The sequence below is a fragment of the Panthera leo genome, chromosome D3, assembly GCF_018350215.1.
Source record: "Panthera leo isolate Ple1 chromosome D3, P.leo_Ple1_pat1.1, whole genome shotgun sequence".
Classification (NCBI taxonomy): Eukaryota; Metazoa; Chordata; class Mammalia; order Carnivora; family Felidae; genus Panthera; species Panthera leo.
In genome coordinates, this window is record NC_056690.1 from 33,324,544 (window position 1) to 33,347,153 (window position 22,610).

Below are 22,610 nucleotides of genomic sequence, written 5' to 3' on the forward strand. Positions count from 1 at the left end.
CACTTTAAAAATCAGTGGTGCACAAGCATTATCTTGTTGACGTTTTAGGCTTTTCATAAGTGCACTGTAGAGTTGAATACATGTCTTTTTCCCTTTAAAATAGGGAATAAGATGAGCTGCACTGATTTTTTTTTACCCTTAGTATCACAGAGAAGAGGTAGAAAGTGGAAGTCCTAGCTTATATTCGTGTTTAGTATGATACATTATTCCTAGAAGGAATCTATAGGTCTACATAGCTTATCATTTTATTTATTTATTTATGTATTTATTTATTTATATTTATTATTTTTTTTGAGAGAGAGAGAGCACGAGCTGGGGAGAGGCAGAGAGAGAGAGGGAGAGAGAGAATCCCAATCAGTGCAGAGCCCGACACGAGGCTTGAACTCACAAACCGTGAGATCATGACCTGAGCCATAATCAACAGTCAGATGCTTAACTGACTGAGCCACCCAGGTGCCCCTACATAGCTTATCATTTTAAAGCAAATTCACTTATTGGTTTGTTCAGTATACGCTGAGCTCTTAGGCCGCAGAAGGGCCTCAGCTCCCAGGTACTGGAGCTGGGTTGACTGGCTTCAGATCCTTGCTCAGATTCCTGATCCACAAAATGGCAATAACAGTATCTCATAGGTGGTCGTTAGGGTCAGATGGCTTCATCCATGTAAAGCACCTGGAACAGAGACTGGCACTCTGCAAGCACTCAGTTACCACTGTTATTAACATTGCTATATGCATTATAGGCCAAAGACTATCGGTACAGATGGGGGGCAGGCATGTACATGAAAAGTAAGTTAGAAGTGGACTTTGCCCTAAGTTGCCTATATTTTAGACTGGGGGTGGAATAGTATCCCACGATACTCTGGGAGTCAGAAGCTAGGGAGCAAATCTCAGGTGAGGAGAGGCACGCTGGCTTGAACAAGACTGATTTCCACGTGGCACTGATGCACAGCCTCCCCGGGGCCCTGACAGCAGAACTGGAGGGTGGATGCTAGTTAGTGAGGATCGGCAAGTCCAAGGACACACAGCTAGCGAGGAGGCATAGAACATCCCGCCAGCCTGTCAGATCCCCGACCACAGGGGTGGAGCTGGACTGTGAGAGTTGAGTCTGGAAGCAGTGGGATGCCCGCCACAAAGTGGCATCAGGTGAAAAAAACATGAGGACTTGGGAACCCAGAGAACACAGAAGGAATGCATAGTGAGAAATTTCGTCAGGTTCAGACACACACTCTGCAGAGGGGACTATCAGGCTGCCCAGATCGGCTGCCACCAGACTGCAGAGGATGGTGGAGGACAGAGGAGGTGCTGCCGGGGGGAAGCCGCACACCCGAGGAGATGGCACATAAGGGGGGGTGCCAGCACAGGACACACTGTGGTTCCCACGGAGCCCACTGGCTATGGGGGGCCAGGAAGGGGAAGAAGGACAGGGGACAAAGATGAGGAACAGGGGATCAGGATGGACAAGGGATGAAGAGGAGTTGGAACAGAAGATAAAGATGGGGGACAGTGAATAAGAGCAGGGGGTCTCTGCTGGAGCACCAGGAAGCAGTATCATGGGCACCAGTCAGTTTGTGTGTGACGAAGCGGAGGGAAACAGAGGGGACGTGTGTGGGTCATGCCGAGGAAAGCAGAAGCAGAACTGTAATTCTGAGACCCAGTCTCCTGATCACCAAACCCTCTGCATTTATGAGCTTGGCATGTACAGGTAGGTGCCCAGTTTCCCAAGAATGGGGAGAAGGGACCATGAGCTGAGGTACGTCTTCCAAGTGAAACACACATGCAAAATGGCTTTCGACCCGCACAGCCACCCTCACCTGCAGTGAATGAAATCTGGCACGGGGTTGTGCTGGCTGAAGGAGGCCGCATCGAGGTTCATGCAGATCTCCACGTTGTCCCCTGCCATGATCCGCACTGCAGCCTTGTTTTCATCCTCAAAGATCTGCCTTTGCAAGGAGGCGCACAGGAGCAGCATGAAGTCATCTGGCAGGACAGAGAGATCACTGAGTCACCTTCTCCTCATCCGGGTTTCCATGATATAGGAAACAGTCCCCACACGGCAGGAGTGGCTCCCCAGATCCCGAGTGAGTTGCATTCCCAAAGTTCCCAATGTGCAGTTCTCCTTGGATTCTCATCTTGGGGCCAAGTCCCACCTTGCCCACCATGGAAGATGCAAGAGGGGGGCACAGACACAGGGGAGCCTGGATTTTGTTTACACATTGGTGGGTATGAGTATCAGGTGATAATCACTAGTCTTAGGACTTGCTTATGGGATGATGTTTACTTGCATTTATCTCCCACCAGAATTTTGAGGAGGCTACTCGAGTACACTTCTCCATCTTTATCTTTTTACTTATGGTAGAGGCAGGTACTTCCGGTTTTCTTCATCCTCTATGGGATCCCCCATTGTACTTGTAACCAGACCCATTCCGGAGTGACACGGCAACGAAGGCAGGGAGCTCAGGTGAAGATCATGGCCAGTTACAGGCTGGCAGCCTCCAGCACCAGTGGCTTCGTCGTACTTTATGTTCAACCTGAGTGTGAGTAGGCAGCACGGTCCCTCTGTAGGTGACCCTCTCATCTTAGGTGGGGCTGCTCCAACCTTGGGACCATCAGCCTGCCCTTGGAAGGGCCAGGGGCTACAGCCCGGCACCAGAGCAACTGCAGTTTGGGTAGCATCTTCCTGGCTTCTACCCTCTCAGTTTCAGCTTTCGTCTGTCTGTTCTAGCGGCCTGAAATAACCCACCTCACAAAATACAAGGCTTCCCTCTGCGGTCTGCCTGCTGGAAGGCGGAGGAGTGGTGGTGTGTGTGCGGGGGTGGGGGGTGGCGCTGGAGACTGGGTGTGTGGGGCGGGGCGGTAAAATCATGGAAGTGGATATGGTATTTCCAATGTTTATTTATTAATTTTGCAAATGTAATTGGGCAAGTAGAAGCCATTAAGGACCTGTGATATTAATGCATCAAGACAAGCTTTTACATGATCGCAAAGTGCAGCGGAAGAAGGGGGGGGGCACTAATGCATAACACACGAAGAAGACTTCGCAAAGAGAAAACCAAACCCCAGTGCTCCGTGGCCCCGGGGCTGCAACACTTACAGACAAGAAACACGGGGTTGGGCCGCACGATGAAGTCTGGGAAGTACAGCCACTTTATGATGTTGTCGTTGAAGCTAGCACCCTTGAATCTCCACGGGTAATCTGCAGGGAGGGAAGTGGTAAAGAGCAAAATCAATACACTTCTTCACTGCCCTCGCCCCAACTGTCCACAACATAAGGGCTGATTACAAGAGCGGCGGGCTCCTGGGGAGAGCCCACTCACCCCTGCAAGGAGCCGGAGGGACGCCGATGCAGATGAAATACTGGAAGGTGATGATGCATGCCAGGAAGCAGCAGTACTTGGGCCAGATCTCAGCAATGGCCTTTCTTCTGCGCCGATACAAGACAGCGATTAGCCAGCAGGCGTGAATCATGGCATAGAAATCCATTCGCTGACCGATTACATTAACTGACATTAGGAAACAGGTCTGTATAAGGATGAAAAGAAGAAAAAAAAAACAAAACAAAACCAAGAAACAAAAAACAATCGGATTTACAGAGAAGGGGAGTGGTGTCACCTGTCAGCCCTGGGCAGGTGCCTCAGAGACCTGCATTCCTGAGGGTAGGTCTGTCTACACACGTTCACCAAGTCTTGCCTCTTGGGGTGTCTTTCAGCATGAAGACTGAAATAGCATATAAATTACTGCCAAGGGAAAGACTGACTACATCACTGTTAACAAGAGCCGCTTCACACTGTGAAGAGAATACAGCTATGATCTCTTCATGTTCCAAATGTGCTCCGTTAAGAGACAGGCACCTACCGCAACCCTTTCAGGTCAAAGCAGTTCATTTTGGCTCAAGTTAAACTTTCAGAAAGAATGCGCAGAACACAAAGAAGATTTGTAACACATTAAAGAAACCAGTTAAAATGACAAAGTGGTATTCATGCATCTGTAAGGCTACAGAGATCCAGAGGGGCCAAGTTCATGGCTCCAGAGTATGGAGCACTGGCCTTGGTCTTAGAAAACTTTCAGCCAGGCCAGGTTAACCCTTTAGGAGAATCTCTTTCTGTTGATCTGAAGAAGACAGTCATCACAGCATGGAGGTGTACAAGTAAGCTCCAGTGGCCAACTGGCCAAAAACAGCGATTGGGATTTTCACAGAAAACAGAAAAAAATATATGTCAGCAAAGAAACTCACCTCCAGACCAAACTTGTAGAAGAAGTAATTTATGAAATATTTGGCACAATTAATAAGTCCATCATCTAGATGGAGTCTTGTAATGTCATGAAAGATGGTTTTAGACACAGGGGCCATGAGGTTGTTTCGACCTCGATAGTATTCCTGATGGCGGTAAATTGTAACCTCAAAGGCCAGAATGGCCAGCATCAGCAGATTATTCTACAAAGCAAGAAAACACAATTGTGCGAAGCCAAACGCTTGAGCTGGGTAATTTTAAACAATCCCCACAATATATTATTTCTTTTCCCATTCGTGGTGTCTAGAAGAACAATGCTTTATAAAATCCCCCCTCTATAAAAGCCTTGGGTTCAATGTTCATTTTCCCTATGGTACGGTAATGAGGTGGAGTTATGTGCATTCTGCCAATCAGGGTGATTCCCGTGATACTAGGATCTAGAAACTCTAGACAGAGGGCTGGTGATGCTCATACCTGTTTCTGGAAAAGTACACTACCCATAGGAAGATGCAGTGAGAGGTTGCCTGGGGAGGGTAGTCCACCTCGTTTTAAGTAAAGGTGCAAAACAGTACAGGGCCATCTGGGAAACACACTAAAGCTGGAGCAGAAATCTTTTAACACCTCGGAAATCTGGCTAGAGAGAGCTGCACGCTGACAAGCATGCTCCTTATGACAAAGTAATCATAATCCTACTGAAAGTCATTAACATTTATGGAAACTTATGTGGCCAGACACTGTTCTGATTGCTCTTTTCAAATACCAGCTCCTTTTACCCTTATAATAGGTCTTGATGGTGAAGAGCATTTGTATTGCTGCACATGATGTCTGTCATATGAGAAGAGAAAGCTACACACAAAAACGGGATGCCTTGTACATTTAAAAATTCCAGGCATTGGGGCGCCTGGGTGGCGCCGTCGGTTAAGCGTCCGACTTCAGCCAGGTCACGATCTCGCGGTCCGTGAGTTCGAGCCCCGCGTCAGACTCTGGGCTGATGGCTCGGAGCCTGGAGCCTGTTTCAGCTTCTGTGTCTCCCTCTCTCTCTGCCCCTCCCCCGTTCATGCTCTGTCTCTCTCTGTCCCAAAAATAAATAAAAAACGTTGAAAAAAAAAAAATTTTTTAAAAAAAAAGTGTTTCTGTCAGTGTGTTAGGAAGACTGCTCAGATCATCCAATCAAACTAAAATAGGAACAGTCTAAAGTATATACTGCTTTCATTCTGTTTGTTAGGACTGGTTGCAAGTTTCTTTTCAAAGATATGTTGTTTAAAATTGTATTCCCTTTAAATATAATACATGTCTTTCATTAAACATTATAGAGACATAGAATTCAGACAACAAAAATTACTCATAAATCTACAGCTGCTTCTCAGAAATAACCACTATACACAATTTGGTATATTTTACTCAATGTTTTCCTTTGCATCTAGAAGAGATCATATGATGCATATGGTGTATTGAAATTTGCTTTTTTTTTTTAAAAAAAGTTAATATATTTTGGACATCGTTCAACATCTCACAGTATCAGTCTACAATCTTTTAGCGGTTACATCATATTCCAGTGAATATTACATTTGTTATACTTTATTCAATCAATTTCAAACTGCTTGATCAATTTGTTTGGTACAATGCAACACTGATGGTCATGTTTAGTCATTTGTTTTAAAGGTGACCCCAAATGTCACATAAAAAGGTTAGCTTCCTCTCAAATGTGATATCAGAGGTCTCAAGGCAGAGGATCTCAGGCATTAACTGTGCAGAGGCACAAGCGAAGCACGACGGAGGCCTTACCCTCAGGTAGACGAGCAGAGGGGAAGATTTCCTCAGGCCGACCCATTCTGTTGGGTCAATAGGAGTGCTGTAGAGTTGAGACTTGTTCAACTGGTGGATGGGTATATTCGTTTGGTTTTCATTTGGCTGAAAAGAAGAGAACATGGGGTTAAAAATTTCTCCTTCAGCTTCCAGCAAAGGGACCTGGTGGGGGCAGGGAGGGAAAGATCCACTTCAGGGGGAAGATCTTACTTAGCATGAGAAGAGAAGAAGGGTCAGAACATATCCAACATGGCTGAGGTGACTGAAAAGCCAGGCAGAATGTGCCTGGGGGTATGGGTTTCCCAATAACCGCCTAGCTTCCCTAAGCCCCAGTCAAGAAGATTCCCCTCTCTTTGAGGCTCACCAAGGAACAGTTAACAGAAAAGTTCTCAGGCTTAATGGTTTGCAGCTGGTACAACATTTTGCAGACGATGATCACACACGTCCAGACGGTGCAGACACTTGAAGCCAGACGGCGTAGCTTGGCGTATGGCAGAGCAAAAGCCCAAGAAATCAAAAATACAGAGTTGAACAGTGACACCTGAAAACATAAAAATCAGAAATGGGGACAAAAATACATAATAGGGCATAACATCCACACAATGTGGCAACTCGACTTATTCAGTTCTGCAGAGTTTGATGGAGTTCCCAGCACACACAGGGCATTGCCCTATGTGTGTATGTGTGGAGATATCTCATATGGCAGAAAGATACATAACCAGGATATGTTAATACAGTGTAGTATTGGCTCAACTACAGATGGGAACAGGCTTCTATGAGAATACCCAGAGGGGGTCCTTGGCCAATGTGGAACTTCCAGAACATTTCCTGGAAGAGATACTGCCTGAGCGAAGCCTTGAAAGATGCATAAAGCCAGCCAGGCCAAGAAAGATGAGAAGCATATTCCAGGTAAAGGATGTAGAAGAAAAGGAAGGAAAGCATGAGGTGGCATAGTAGGGACAGGTGATCACAAACAACTGGAAATTCTGGAATTGAACACAGTGAGCTGCAGCAGCAAATGAGGCTCGAGATGCAGCTGGGTGCTGAACTTTTATGGACCTTTTTTAAACCATGCTCTGGCCTATGAACACCTTGTGCAGAAAATAGAGAGCCAAGGGGCGCCCGGGTGGCTCAGTCGGTTGGGCATCCGACTTCGGCTCAGGTCATGATAGTGCGGTTCGTGACTTCGAGCCCCGCATCCGGCTCTGCGCTGACAGCTCGGAGCCTGGAGCCTGCTTCGGATTCTGTGTCTCCTCCTCTCTCTGCCTCTCCCCTGCCCATGCTCTGTCTCTCTCTGTCTCTCAATAATAAATAAACGTTAAAAAAAATTAAAAAAAAAACAAACAAAAAGAAAATAGAGAGCGAAGACTTCCCAGGGAAAATCTTCAGGAAAGACTTTCATTTGTTGAAATAAGTATGACTGAAGAATGGAGGTACATCACCTTCAATGAGAGGTGAGGAGACCAGCTTACATGTGCTGCCAGGAAAGCATGACCAGAGCCCAAACTAGGGCAGTGGAGCAGAGACGGGGATGAGTCACAGATTTGAGATGGGTTGTAAAACTAGCTGGAGTTGTTGGCTGGTTGGCTTGGAGGTGGTGATGGGTGGGGTAAAGGAGGAGCCATAAGAATGCCTCTCAGGTTTCTGGCTTGGGAGCCAGAGCCTTGAGAAGATGACAGTGCCGCTACTGAGATATGATCTTGTGGGGGGAGGGGGCAGGTGTAAAGAGGGAAGGCAGTGACTGAAGCTTGGGTGTAGACTCCATGTATGTTTATCAATCAGGTGATATGTCCACTCATTTCCAACTGTTCTCCATAGCCAATGGTTTGTTGAACAATATGGAAGCACAGCCATCTTACTCATCCATGGAAAACACTCATGTGATTAAAATAATGATTAAAATAATATCTTAATAATGGGGCGCCTGGGTGGCTCTGTCGGTTGAGCGTCCGACTTCGGCTCAGGTCATGATCTCACACTCCGTGAGTTCGAGCCCCGCATCGGGCTGTGTGCTGACAGCTCAGAGCCTGGAGCCCGCTTCAGATTCTGTGTTTCCCCTTCTCTCTGCCCCTCCCCTGCTCACGCTCGGCCTCTCTCTGTCTCAAAAATAAATAAAAACATTAAAGAAAAATTAAAAAAAAATAATATCTTAATATTGTTAAAGTAATGTCCTAAGAACATTCAATATTATCGGCATGAATTAATTAACATTAGCAGCATGTGCTCAGTTGATAAAATTCAACAGGTACAAAGGGCTAAGCACACTATGGGCTATCAAAAACATGGATGCCTGTTTGGTCTATAAAACTAAAGAACAGGAAGTGTGGAGATTCCAGGACAGTATTTAATTCTGTAATTTGTTAGCTACTACTTTTCTACTTAATTATTTGTCACTGTCCAAGGCAAGGGACCTCTCTGGGAACTAAGGGCTGAAATATTAGGGTAGTAAGAACTGCCTTACAGAATTAATTGAGGAGGAGAGAAATATTGCCCTGTGAACTATACAACACTCACAAACACAACAAATGTTACATTTTAACAAAATACTTTGATGGCTAAGTGACTCATCCTCAGTCATCGGCAAGTGTCATGTTAACTGGGATATTAAAAAACATCCTTTCCTCCTCAATTAATTCTGTAAGCCTAGTAAAGCTACTATGACATTAAGGCTCTTCATTATTCCTTTTATTATGTATTTAAGGCACTGGGTATAAAAACAGCACAATGAATTTACATACAACTCTTCATCTTTTGAGTGTTAGAGAAAGAGAAGAAAAGATCTATTTTATTAAGTCTTAATTAGGTTCAAAGTATCATATCCTGTGTGGCTCCCCGGCCTCAAGAAACATATGAGGCAGTGCAGAATAGAACTGCATAAAGGGCTCATGACAATATGGTGGAGGGGATATCTGCCTGGGCTGATGCTGGCTGTACAGGAGCACAGGGCTGAATAGCTAGTCAGGGATTAGGGAAGATTGCTCAAGGGCATTCAATCTAAACTGAGGCCAGAGATACAAATAGGAGTTAGCCAGGCAGAGGAACTGTAGGGATGGGGCCTTCTGGAGAGAGCGAGCATGGAGTGGATGTCCTTGGTGCAGCAAGAAGCTCACTAGGAGAGGACTGTGATCAGGGTCCCTGTAGAAGGCTTTGGGATCCACCTAGGTAGGCTAGGGTGTTTGGGAAAGAAAATGGCGAAGCGCTCTAGGGCCAGATCATGGGGGTCCTATATCTCATGTTTGTGAGGACAGGAGAGCTGGTGAAGGTTTTTGAGTTGAGGATTAACAGGATCATATTTATACACTGGTAAGAGGTTCTGGCTGCATGATGGAATACATACTGGCAGGAGAAGAGATTGGAACAGGGTTGGACATCTGGTAGAGTAATCTAATAGGGAACTGCTGTGGAGGTAGGGAACTCAGTTTGAGACATATTTAGTTGAAGGTGCTTTGGGGACATTCAGGGATAAGGTCATGTCCAGCTGTCACTTGGAGAAACGGGCCTGGAATTCAAAGAATGGACAGGATGAAGGCACAGATTTATAATTCTTGCACGTAGATAGCAAGTGAACCACAGGAGCTCATGAGACCACCCACAGGGGGTCTCGAATCAGAAAAGGGGGCTGCGGATGAAACCTAGGGAAGAGAGGAGTTGGTGGGAAGAGAAGGAGGCCACGAATGAGGCAGAAGGGAGGCCACAGAAGTGTGCTGTTTTGGAAGATGACAAAAGCGCTTCAAGGACAAGGAAATGATTGTCAATATCCAATGTCATAGAGAATCAGGAAAATGAGGACTGAACAGCTTCTGTGAGGTGGGAGAACAGGGACTTGGAGAAGGACCATACTTTGTTCAATACAATCATGGTTGACAACGGTTTCATCCTTTCCCTGGTGGTAGGAATCTCGTGAAATGTCCTTTAAAAAGCAAAAAACAAAGACAAATACCTGGAACCCAACCAATATCTGATGAACCAGAATTTGTAGGGAAAGAGCTGGGCCATCCATGTACCTAACAAGTATCCAGGTGATTCTTATTATCAAGTAACTTGGGAAAGTAATTTTATGCCTCAAGCCTTCCTCACAAAACATTTTTCCACAAATTGCCATTTTCTCTGAATATAAACTTGTAAGGCTTGAGGCCACTGCCTTGAAAGAGGGGTCCCTGAAAACCGTGGTTCCCCAGCCGTGTGTTGGCCCAGCTGGCCTCCTCCCTCAGAGCACCTGCAGCTTCGGTGATCCCTTTCACAGTGACACACCCCTGCATGACACCCTTCCCTTGCACTCACAGCCTCCTGGGGGCCCCTCTAATCTGGCCGTTAATGTGACTTTGGCTTCATTTGCCAGCCATGACCATCAGACTGCGAGAGAGACAAGAGATGTGTCTTTCATATTTTTGTGCCAACGTCTAGCACAGTATAAGCATTCAGCTTATTGTAATTTAATTTAAGTACATAACAAAGGCTAAATGAATGGTGAGTGAGAGTGAGAATCATAATGAAACATCAACTGACATCTGGGGACAATCTCAAGCTTTCAAGGTTTTATTTATTTCCTTCAGTCAGTAAACATTTATTGAGCTTCCACAATTGGCCAGCCTCCGGAGGAGCTGGTCAGGGTACTAAAATAAGGTGTGGCCCCTTCCTCAAAGAATAACCTGATCTCTCAGAGCTTTCTAGGAATGTAGTTGCACATACAAAAAGAAGACAATGTTATATATATTTAAAATCTAGGTCCTTCCTATGTGGTGTTGCTCTGGTAAGAGGAGGTGATGCAAAAGAAAGGCCTCTGTTGGGGCGCCTGGGTGGCTCAGTCAGTTAAGCGTCCAACTCTTGGTTTTGGCTCAGGTCACGATCTCCCCGTTCATGATTTCTAGTCCCGCGTCCCCGTGTCCGGCTGTGTACTGACAGCATAGAGCCTGCTTGGGATTCTCTCTCTCCTCTTGCTTTGCCCTTCTCCCTGCTCACTCTCTCTGTCTCTGTCTCTCAAAATAAATAAGTAAACTTAAAAAAATAAAATAAAAGAAAGGCCTCTGCAACAAATTCTTTCTCATGGCCTCTTCTTCCTCAGATGCCCATGATGATAACCTTGGAAAGGTTCAATGTTTGATTCCAAAATGACCTGAGAAATGACCCCGAAAGTTTGTGAAAACAAGTGGCCTTGCTGATAAGGATGAAGACTTCACTGGGGTTGTTGACTTTGTTCTCATTTTGCCATTTACTGATCAGCAATGTTTGAGAAAGAGTATCTTTTGTGCTAATCAAAATCAATAAGCTACAAATGGAAAATATATGTAGCAAATGTCATTGCTGATGGGCTTCTTTGGCTGAGGATAAGCCAAGCCTTCAAAGCAGAAGAGGCCCCTGCAGGTATAAATCGGCACCTCAGAGGTGCACAACGTTGGGGGGTTGCTGTTCGCAGGTGAACACTGCCCCCGGAACTGTGCAACATGGTTCCCCTCCTGCCCATTCCCCCACCATGAGAATCCCCATACACTTGCCTCTGTTATAATCAGATAAGATTTAGACACATCATAGCCTGGATTGGCACGCAGCTCCTTACAAGAGTCAATGGTTGTCTTTCTTCCCCAACTGTACTCAGTATAGAAAGACTTCAGCCAAAGCCACATGAGGCACCAAGTTAGAATGGATGGAAGTAAAAGATTCCAAAATGAAGTATTAGCCAGCCATGTAGACATTTCAAATCAAAATCGTTGATGGAAATCCGTTTAGAGGTCTTTAAGGCACTCTGAGAGGGTACAGATGGGTCAAGATGGTGAAGTTGACAGGACAGAGTGTGAAGAAATTTCTTTGTATGAGGTGCTTCTGTCAGTCCCCCCTTACGAGGTGATGGGGTGGGAAGAAAGGGACGCTACATTCTTCACCCAAACCCCAAGCGAGCAAGGAGCTCCAAGCAGCACCACGCAGAGACGCTGATGTGTGTACTCTGCGGTCTGGACACTGATGTCCAACTTCAGCCAGGAAATCCGGCTGCCAGGGATTTGGTGAGTAGGCACAGGAGTTGCCTCATGGGGACCCACATACACTAGCAGTGTGAGTGCTGCCTTTGGGCCTGAATCGTGAGAGAGAGAGAGAAAGAGAGAGTGCCCAGAGCTATTCTAAGTCCCGCTCAGGGACACTGGCCGCACGGGTGATGAGACTCCAATGGAAAGTGTCCGGAAGGAGAGGATGCTGGGAAACCAGGAGGTAGAAGAGCCCCATGAGAGAAAGGGAAGATTTGATCCCCTCCAGCTCAGTGTGAGGCCGTCCTACGATAGCACACCACCATTCCTGCCTGACGCTGTGGTTCAGCCCGGGAGGTCACGTAACGGAAGTTAGTTCACTGGAAGTGGGGGTAAGGAGGAAGGCAGTGAGGGGAGGTATGTGTGAGAAAGAAAGAAGCCACTAGAAAAGGATTTGCTTCTACCTGGAAAGAGATCAGAGTTCAGGTGTTGGCAAGGATGTGGAGAAAGGGGAACCCTCTTGCACTGTTGGTGGGAATGCAAACTGGTGCAGCCATTGTGGACAATGGTATGGAAATTCCTCAAGAAGTTGAAAAGATAACTACTCTAGGAGCCAGCAATTGCACTACTAGGTATTTACCCAAAGAATACAAAAACACTAATTCAAAGGGATACATGGGCCACGGTGTTTATAACAGCATTATCTACAATAGCTTAATTACAGAAACAGGCCAAGTATCTATCCAATGACTGATGAATGGATACATATGTATATATGTACACACACACACACACACACACACACACACAATGGAATATTACTCAGCCATAAAAAAGTGAAATCTTGCTATTTGCAGTGACGTGGATGGAGCTGGAGAGTATTCTGCTAAGTGAAATAAGTCAGAGAAAGATGACTGCCATATGATTTTACCCATGTGTGGAGTTTAAGAAAACAAATGAGTAAAGGGGGAAAAAGGAGAAAGAGAGGCAAACCAAGAAACACACTCTTAACTATGGAGAACAGACTGATGGTTACCACAGGGGATGGGGTAGGGGGGAGGTGGATGAAATAAGGGATGGGGATTAAGGATTGCACTTGTTGTGAAAAGCACCGGGTGTTGTCTGGAATGGTTGAATCACTATATTGCACATACATCGTATGCTAACTAGCTGGAATTGAAACAGAAGCTTTAAAAAAATAAAAAATAGGAACACTCCATCTTCATGCAAAAAAAAAAAAAAAGAGAGAGAGAGAGATGAGAGTTTGCTTCTTTTCTGTGGCTGGACAAGTCTAATTAATGAAGTGAGATTCTGTTTGTTACCTGAGGTAACTATAGTACTTTGTGTTCCCTAGGAATGATCAGATAGCATTTAGCATTCAGGGGCATGGAGAAAACTTTCTCTGTACAATACATTTTAAAGGGACAGCAGAGGTCCAAAACAAAGTGTGTTTTATGATTCCACCCCACATGTTCTGATCCTTGATATTCCAGTGACCTCAATACTCATCAGCAGTGAAGGGAGCCAAGAGACCAAAGTCAGCGTGACCTCGTGACATCCAAGGCTCACGCAGGAACTCACCCTTTGGGGCCGGCAACCCCTCATGCGGGTGGGATGACAGCAGGTGAAGCTGGGCTGATATACTTGGGGGCTAACCATCTCACAACAAGGGGTCTCTGGCAGATGCTAGTAGGAGTGGGGGCAGAATTTCTCTGATCCAGGAGCCTCTGATGTGTTTTATTTTTTATTTTATTTTTTTAAAATGTTTATTTACCTTTGAGATAGAGAGACAGAGACACAGAGTGTGAGTGGGGGAGGGGCAGAGAGAGAGGGAGGCACAGGATCCGAAGCAGGCTCCAGGCTCTGAGCTGATAGCACAGAGCCCGACGTCAGCCTCCAACTCATGGACTGCAGGATCATGACCCGAGCCGAAGTCGGACACTTAACTGACTGAACCACCCAGGTGCCCCGATGTGTTTTAAACTTACAGGTGAAAGAGGTGGAATTAGGAAGGACAATCCTGGAAGTGTGCACAATGTATGGATCCTAGAGAAGGAAATGGTCATGTGCTATCAAAGGCCATTTTCCTAATGGTGTAACAGGGTGAACAGATCATGTTGCTTTATCTACTTGATAGTCTATTAACAGGGAATTCTTGGGATTCATTAAGATGGTTTTAACAAACACATTTGGGATTTGTAAGAACGTGGTATCATTTAACTCTTTTATTTCTCTGTCTGAACTCTGTAGGATGGATTTCAGAGAGTGGATTTTCTGTGCCCTAATTTCTTTCATTTAACGCCCAGGCCCATCATAATATTGTCTTCTGTGCAACAACTTCTCATGCCATCAGAAGACATCTGTGCATCAGATTTGGTTAATTCAGAAACAGCCTTTGTGGATTTTAGGCAAATGCCTTCTCTTGCCCTTCTTCATTGCTCTCTATTTTTTTAAGTTTACTTTTACTTATTTGGAGAGAGAACTAGATGGCGAGGGGGGCAGGGGGAGAGAGAGAGGGAGACAGGATCCCAAGCAGGCTCTGTGCTGTCAGCACAGAGCCCGATGCGGGGCTCGAACTCCCAAACTGTGAGATCATGACCTGAGCTACAATCAAGAGTCAGATGCTTGCGAACCACCCAGGTGTCCCTTCATTGCTGTTTTAATACTCTGACCCTCAAATTCTGTCTGACTTGGCAGATTTACTTCTGCAGTTAAAATGCTGAAACTTCTTTTTCCTCAGTGAACACGCATATTAGGCTAGATTTTAGTTCTAATTAATGTGGAGACTGTTAGTTAACAGTGGGGTATATGTCACTCTCTTCTATACATCTCTCACAGGGAGAGCAGTTTATGTTTTTGTTCCCATCTGGCAGTGATCACAGATCCATTCCAGATGGTTTGTATAAAATGGAGAAAGGTCTAGTTTAGACTGGGGAGCTCAAATAAGGTGCATCCCTAGTGACCTTCTCGTGAATATTTCAGGTAGTATGATGTTATTATTTAACTTTTAAAAAAATTAGAGGCAGTAGTTCCCTGACTTAATTTTCATAGGGCAAAGACTCTTTCGAATTGTCACTCAAAACTAGTCCAGGCAGATCAGAAACATGCAGAAATTATCTGCTGAACAAACTGAAAGAGAGCTAACCTCTCCACCGTATGCATCATAGATTTGTTGGCAGAATGATACCTCTCCCCTTTCCAAATGAGAAAACAGAACTGCAGTCCAATGTTGAAACACTGTGTCTTGTCACAAAACACCCAATAATCAACAAGGTGAACTCTACCACGCTTTTTATTACATTTGGGAAGCTGAGGGGTTCCTGGGCGGCTCAGTCGGTTAAGCGTCCGACTTCGGCTCAGGTCATGATCTCACGGTTCATGAGCGTGAGCCCCGTGTCGGGCTCTGTGCTGACGGCTCAGAGCCTGGGAGCCTGCTTCGGATTCTGTGTCTCCCTCTCCCTGCCCCTCCCCTGCTCATGCTCTCTTTCTCTCTCAAGGAATAAACATGAAAAAAATTTAAAAAAAAAAGTTGGGAAGCCGAATTTACTCCTTGATAAACTGGAATCTTCTTGCTTTCCTCACACACAGTTTATGGAGCTAGATTTCCGCAGGTTCTGCAGAACAGTAGCCTGCTCTCACACACTTCCACCAAAGACTACATGAAAATAAGTAACCTTTCTGACATGAACAAGCCAATCAGGAATTCAGCCAGGAGCCTCTTTCTGCCCTGCTATCTTTCCCACCTCTCAGGGCAACTGCCCTTTGATTTTTCCATATGTCAAAGGGTATGCGCCCTCTTAGAGCCTTGGTGTTCTAAGGTAGTGGGAATTACGCTTAAAACAAAATGGTGGACAGTTGGAAACGGGAAATGTTGACCCACTGGGGTTCTGCTTGGCCTGAAGATACAACAAACATTCACTTGCCTCTTTCACAGAGACCCAGATGATGTACGATGAAACAATTTTGATGATGTGCAACTCCAAAATCCACCACATGAACACCTGCAGTTTGTGAAAATACTCCAGGAATTTTAAGAAGAGCACAGTGAGGCGGTCAATCACCAGATGCCATTTGTTTCTTAAATCTGCAAAATAGTTAAATTCACCCAAGAGCGTAAAAAAATGTGGGTGGCTTTTTTGTTTGCATTATTATTTAAAGCATATCTTATGCAGACTGGAACGAGAAACTGCAAAATAACAGTAGTGGATGAATTCTAAGAATATCAAAATCTGGAGGAAGGGCGGTCTAAGAATCCCACATCATGATGATGTAGACACCATACGCTGAGACTCGGAGGGACGAGGATTTTTATCCACCTGTTAATTAAGTTAGTGTGAAGAGGAATTTTGACCTTATTTACTTCTAAGGCTGAGAGATATAATTCCCTAGTTTCTTGGGAATATTCAGTAACCGAGCTCCCTCTAAATGACATCTTCCTTGCCAAAACCAGGCTTCCATAAGTTCCAGTCTCGTCCACCCCCACCTCCCCCCAACCCGGGGCTTAAAGAGGGCCTGGCTGAAGCTCACCAGTGGCCCTGGGGGAGCGAGCCTCCTCAAAATTGGGAATGAACACCAAGGGTCCGAATGACCTGGTCCCAGTTCATGAAATGTGGTCAGATGAATTCTAATCAAATTTTTTAAGCAAATTAGTCATTTCCCTCTTTCCACCTTGTGCCAGGTAGTAACATTTTGCAGACTGGGGTCATGTTTTTGTCTAGAAGGGCTGTCTTGGTTCATCTAAATGGAGGTCAGGACAGAAGCATTTTGTCGTATCAGCACGTCACCACACGTGTAGACAAAAGCTCACGAGCCCAGGCAGATAAAGACCTGAGCGTGTCTAAGTAGCTTCTTCATGTGGCTGGGGTGGTTGTAACAGTTCTTGTACTTGGTCCGAAAAGTTTAAGTGAAGTTTCAGTCGTCGTCGTGAAAAATGGCTATTTACAAAGTGACTCAGATAAGAGTCGATACAAAGATTTCAGTCATAACTGAGCATACTTTAGAGGTGTGGACGGCAGGTGTGTGGGGGGATGCCAGAAAAATGAAATCCAATCTTTAGTGAGATCCTATTAGTAACGCTCAAAACCTTCATGAAGTAGGACAGCAAATCTTAGTCCTGGGTCCTTGGTCCCACCGAGCTCGGTGCTCCTTCACCCCGAGGAACAGCCAGTGCTTAGATATGGAAAGGGCAGTTCTGGGCATCTCTCGGGGTCTTCTGAGATGAGGGAGTAAAGGGACCAGGTTTTGGGGAGTGTGCCTTTGGGAGGGATCTTCTGCCTTGTGCTTTTTCATTTTCTAAGCCCGTAAAGCACAGAACACCAGCAAAGTCAAGTGCAGCACATCACCGTCATGCCCCAGGCCACCACCCCAAAGGCTATGCAATCTTTCCTCCCATAGTGTCTGGGAGCTGCTAAACAGAGTAAAGCGCCTCGTGTTCTCTGTTCGCTGTCAGATAAGGCGTCCTGATCACCACGGCGGTCCAGATCTCCGTCATGCCCTATTAAACATTATTTCAAGTCTACGAAGAGAAACAGGAAAAAAGAGCCTAAAGAAGAAGGAGGGAGAAAACCTAAAATAACAACAACAAGAAAAACACCTCTAGGAGTTGGCTTCAAATGATAATCATCCTGTTGCTTATGTGCTCCACTGGTTCCCAGGTCCTGAAACATTAGGGCCGAATTACAAATATGTTCTCAATGACCAGTTCCCTGAAGAAGTCCCAGCCTGGCTTTTTTGAAAATGCATTTGAAAAGGCCCTGTCTAGAACTTTCTGAAATTCTACACAGCTGCCTGCCTCTGCTGCCGGTAGGAAATGTCCTGCCCAGGTTTTCTACTGAATAGAGGTTAGAGCCACACCCCTCTGGTTCTGGCCAGGATCACCTCTGGCAGATCAGTAGTTGATAACCAGTCATCTGCTCTCTTCTTCTAAATCAGAACCACACAGAAATGATGGGAGCAACTAGAACTGGAATGTTGTAACAATTGCAAAAAAGACCCCACCCCAATTTTTATTTCAGACTGTTTCAAATATATATCCATCGGGCACATGTCAGTTTCATTCACTGAGTCAGTCAGCCAGGATTTTCTGAGCAGCTACTGGTAGTGGGTGGGTTACCTGATGTCTCTTCCTCCTCCTCGTCCTCCCCTTCCTCCTCTTCTTCGCTGTCTTTCCCAAGCTCAGCCTTTTCAGGGCATCCCTCTGGTTTGTCCTCCCCGGACTCAGCCAGCTTCTTCAAGTCCGGCTTCTCCAGGCTGGCGGTCAGATTCATCATGGCAAGGTCTGGAAGGCTTCCTTCAGGGTGGGCCAGTCTGTTGGCAGAGAGCAGCCGAGTCAGGAGAGGAAAGAACGCCAGGGGAGATTTGAGTGAGGGGCAAGTAAAAGGAGGATAAACAAAAATGAAAATCAGTGCACGTACACAGGCCTTGCAATGTGGGGTGGTTAGCGTCTGGTCGCTTTTTTTTTTTTTTTTAAGCTCTTTCTAAAAACAAACTGTAAACTCAGCTAGGTCTTGTTAGCTTTTCCAATTCAGGTTCTAGTGATTAGTCAGTAATGAGAGCTATCGACACCTAAACTTGACATTTTTCCCGGAGGAGAAAATGGTCAGAGTTTAGGATGTAGAAGCATGAAATGGCATCATGTAGAGCAAGCATTTCATGGCTTCACGGGGGACTTACTCATTTTGGTGGATTGGTAATTTTTTCTTGATGCTGCTCAAAGTAATTGAAATAGAAAGGAAAAAAAAAGGAGATGAGAACAGAAGAATTATAAGGAATGTCAGAGATCACACATCATGCTACATATCATCCACTATCGCATTCCTGTATGCCGGTTGCAGTAAGTCCTAATGCCAAGTGCATTCCAGGATGGCGTCAATAGCGTGCTTGGGCTATGAACCCTAGGCTTGGCGACTTGAGTTGAGAGTGGACAGGACTGCAGGTTATAAAGGGGAGAACGTATAGACTACAGAGGCAAATCATGTCATGCTTTTTTTTGGTAACGTAGCAAACCATCCCACAAGAATCCAGTCACTTCACGCTTTTAATAGACTTTTTAAAAAACCATTCTTAAATGATACGTAATCGTAGTCAACCTTTGCATAGACTCATCTCATTCTGCCATCATCTAAAGCACATGTAGTGGAAGCGAAATGCTTTCAGGAGCAAGAAGTCTGCATCACATCCCAGTCCGTGGGCACGGGTATCAGCTGCAGGACACGCAGTCATAAAGACACGGTGTGTGACAGCCCAAGTGAGGCACCGGGAGGCAGTTTCACTGAGCCCGGACAGCAGCCAGAGCATTACAACTTATTTCATACTGGACAATAATGAGTACGATCTTCCTCCTAAATCGTTAAAGATTGTTATCTTTGGGCTCATCGCCAGTTTGAAGGAATATTTGTGGGCAATAAATTAGATATTAGGAAAAAGTCTACTGGAAATACCAAAAGTCTTCCCCATTTGTAAAAATTCATGTATACCTTTCAGCTTGGGTGTAATGGGATAGACAATTAATAATGTTATTTTATTTGTATAACTGTGGACTCGGAGTATATTATTTAACCTTTCTGGAATTCACTTTATGTTCTATAAAGTGAGAAAGTTTGGCTAGAGAAAAAAATCTAAGCTTACTTGCAACTCATTGGTTTTATATGTGAAACACACCTGCGATGTTGGGTAACTGGTGACGAATCTGCATTGCCCTTAGACTTTCAGAGCGGTTATCGTTCAAAAGTAATTCCTCTTAACAGGGTGTCAAGCAGGTAAACTATAGAAACACTGTTAATCGAATGAATACACAACATCCCGGGGATGGTTCAACATTGGTGGAAGGGCTTACACTGACTTACTACTTTCTTATTTTCCAAAGCTGGGCAATTCACCCTCCTGTCTCTGAGAACGTCTTCCACTCTTGAAACTCTGGTACCATATTTTGTACACCAGCACTGCATGTCACATCTCATGGGACACACGTGCTATTCCTGCTTTGTCAGGACTCTGCGTATGAAATGGTATCCAACGTAAAAGCAACCGGGTGTCACACAACCGTCGATATTTATGTGTTCTCGTCAGCATTGCCAGGTGATGCATCTTATAAGTGAGAAGATACTTCTCATGATGACATTTGGTGGAAGTATGACCGTGTCAGAGTGCATTTCTAACATCTACGTCAACACTGCCATGACTTGATACTGACATGAAATACAACTTGTCAAGAATTAGAGCTAGTTTATGGAATGAAACTTACAGACCTGAGGCTGTTGCTTCTGCCTACGTAACAAAACGTCCTGAGCAACAAGGCCCCCAAAGTGTCGTGGTACGAAAGGCGGGGCAGATTGAGGGGAGATTAGCTAAGGAAGGAATCAAAGAAAAACACTAGAGTAAGCCTGGTGTGAGTATGTCCCAAAGATTGACTTCTCGAAACCCGTTAACAGTTTACAAGAGATCTGGGACTAGATAATGCTGGGGAGAGAAGAGAATCAGATATGAGTGTCTAAACCAAATATCTGCACATTTCTGTCTGACATAATCCTTATGAGGAAACAGGGCACCCGGCTGCCTGCAGGAGCAGACTAACCTCAGGAGCTGGTAAATGGCAAAGGAAAAAGGGGAGACTTCTATCAGGCTGTCATTGACTAGAGTCTAGGAGTCTGTTAACTGAAAAATTGCATGAGAAAATCTACGTGCATAAAATGTGTACGGGCAAAAATGTTTTTAATGCCTGATTGGAGTTTATGACTTTTTTTGCATTTTTTTATTTTTTATTTTTTCATTTATTATTATTTTTTATTTTATTTTTTTAAATATAATTTATTGTCAAATTGGTTTCCATTCAACACTCAGTGCTCAGCCCAACAAGTGCCCAAAGGACAGCTGTGTAAAGCCTTTCATTTTCTCTTCCATTTTTTCATAGCAGTTTTTTTGAAGGCAATACAGAAGAATGTTAAAGCATGTTCATTAGAATCAGAAAGACTTGGATTCAGGCCTCAACTAGAGAACTTACTAGCCAGGTGACTTGGCAAAACTCCCCACCCTGTCTCCTAAATCTCAGTTTGCTGATCTATAAAATGGAGTAACAGCACCTACTTCACAGGATGCCATGCGATTTCTGTTAAGCTCTTAACAGCGTTTAGCACACAGGGAGTATTTTTAAAGTAAGGAACCACCTGCTAATGATAGATTTTCATACACTGCTTTGATAATCTCCATCATGAAGAGGAATTAGAAACATGCCTTTGTAAGGGACACCAGACACTGGGGCAGGTGCTCAACTTGGACCATAACTCTGTCATCAGCACATTCTTGAACATAACTTGTGTATTAAAATGGCCACTTGGAAGAAAAAGAGCAAACGTTTCTTCCTTGGGAGTCTGTCTCCACCCCTCTCAATCTTCTGCACCCTCTGCTGTCTGCCATCCTCTCCCACCACATGGGCTGAGGGGGGGCTCCTGTGGAGGTAGGGCCATCTGCACAATGTGGAGTTCATGGGCAGAACTAGCTCCCGGTCTGCCATCCTGAACAGCTTGACTGATTCTTCAGGAAAGCCTGTGTACCTCAATCTAGATATTTCCACCCCCCGCGCCCCCAGTAAATTTTAAAAAGGGATCCTGGTTTTCCAAAAATTAAATTAGTAACCACGCTCCCTGAAACTTCTGGCAAAGAAACTTCCAATACTGGTATTACTGTATTGATCCTCATGGGCAAATTATCTAATCATCACTTGAAGGAGACTTATAAATAGGGTGATGAACTGGATTCTCAGAGAACCCCCTCTAGCACTTCCTCAAATCCCACCTTTTTGCATGCCTGGCCTCTCCCCACCAAGGAGTTCATTTTCTCTTCTTTGCATTGTCTTTATCTACACCTATAACTTCCGTACCTTGCTTTTATGATTATCCAGGCAGGCTCTGAGCTGTAATCCTCTCACTGACTGGCCATATCTCTTTCTGCATTCTAATAAAGCAGGTGATGTTCTTCTCTTTGTGTCTTTACTCACTCTTTCTTTCGTGCACCCACAGCTCTTTATACGGTCCATAATATGTGCATCTCTGCAATTGTATCTACATACTTTTATTCTAATTATGGCTCTGGGGATTCTTCCTTTAAAGGGCAGAAACCCAGTCTTAAGTCTACTGGGCTCGCTTGCAAAATGTGATTGACTGAATGTCTGGTGAATGGATTCTATGTACTGGATGGCATTCTTATTTGAAACAGAAGAAACAAATTATGATACACGGACAGCTGAAGAGGCTTAATTCTATACTAGGAACTGACTGTGACTCAATATATTAAGCCACATATTAAAGAAAATGGAGCCTACCACGGTAAAATCTCTTTAGTCTAAATTCCATTTATTTATAACTATTCTAATTTGGAATATGTGGTAATGTAAACTGCACTCACCCCATTCATTAGACTATTAGAAAAAAGAGATATCTTGCAAATTTCTAGTGTTTATAAGTAATATTTAAAGAATATCTATACTGCTTGTTTTCTAGAATGTGTACTTTTAGAAGACTATAGACACAGATGAGCAATTTATTTGTAAGTTTAATATCACATATTGAATGTGTGTGGTAGTAATTCCTTCAAAAAATCTACTAGACATGGGGCACCTGGGTGGCTCA

At 44.7% G+C, this 22,610-nt stretch overlaps 1 protein-coding gene across 7 annotated transcripts in view; it reads right to left on the bottom strand.

Moving 5' to 3' along the window:
• LOC122203049 (piezo-type mechanosensitive ion channel component 2) overlaps positions 1–22,610 on the bottom strand; it is a 468,341-nt gene that overhangs the window by 84,128 nt on the left and 361,603 nt on the right. For all 7 annotated transcript variants that reach the window (XM_042909601.1, XM_042909598.1, XM_042909599.1 and 4 more), the window contains 8 exons: positions 18,101–18,294; positions 15,912–16,072; positions 6,399–6,575; positions 6,014–6,139; positions 4,231–4,431; positions 3,314–3,518; positions 3,091–3,192; positions 1,811–1,976 (listed from right to left, as the gene is read on the bottom strand). In XM_042909601.1, coding sequence (XP_042765535.1) covers positions 1,811–1,976; positions 3,091–3,192; positions 3,314–3,518; positions 4,231–4,431; positions 6,014–6,139; positions 6,399–6,575; positions 15,912–16,072; positions 18,101–18,294 — 1,332 coding nt within the window. The remainder of the gene's footprint in view (positions 1–1,810; positions 1,977–3,090; positions 3,193–3,313; positions 3,519–4,230; positions 4,432–6,013; positions 6,140–6,398; positions 6,576–15,911; positions 16,073–18,100; positions 18,295–22,610) is intronic.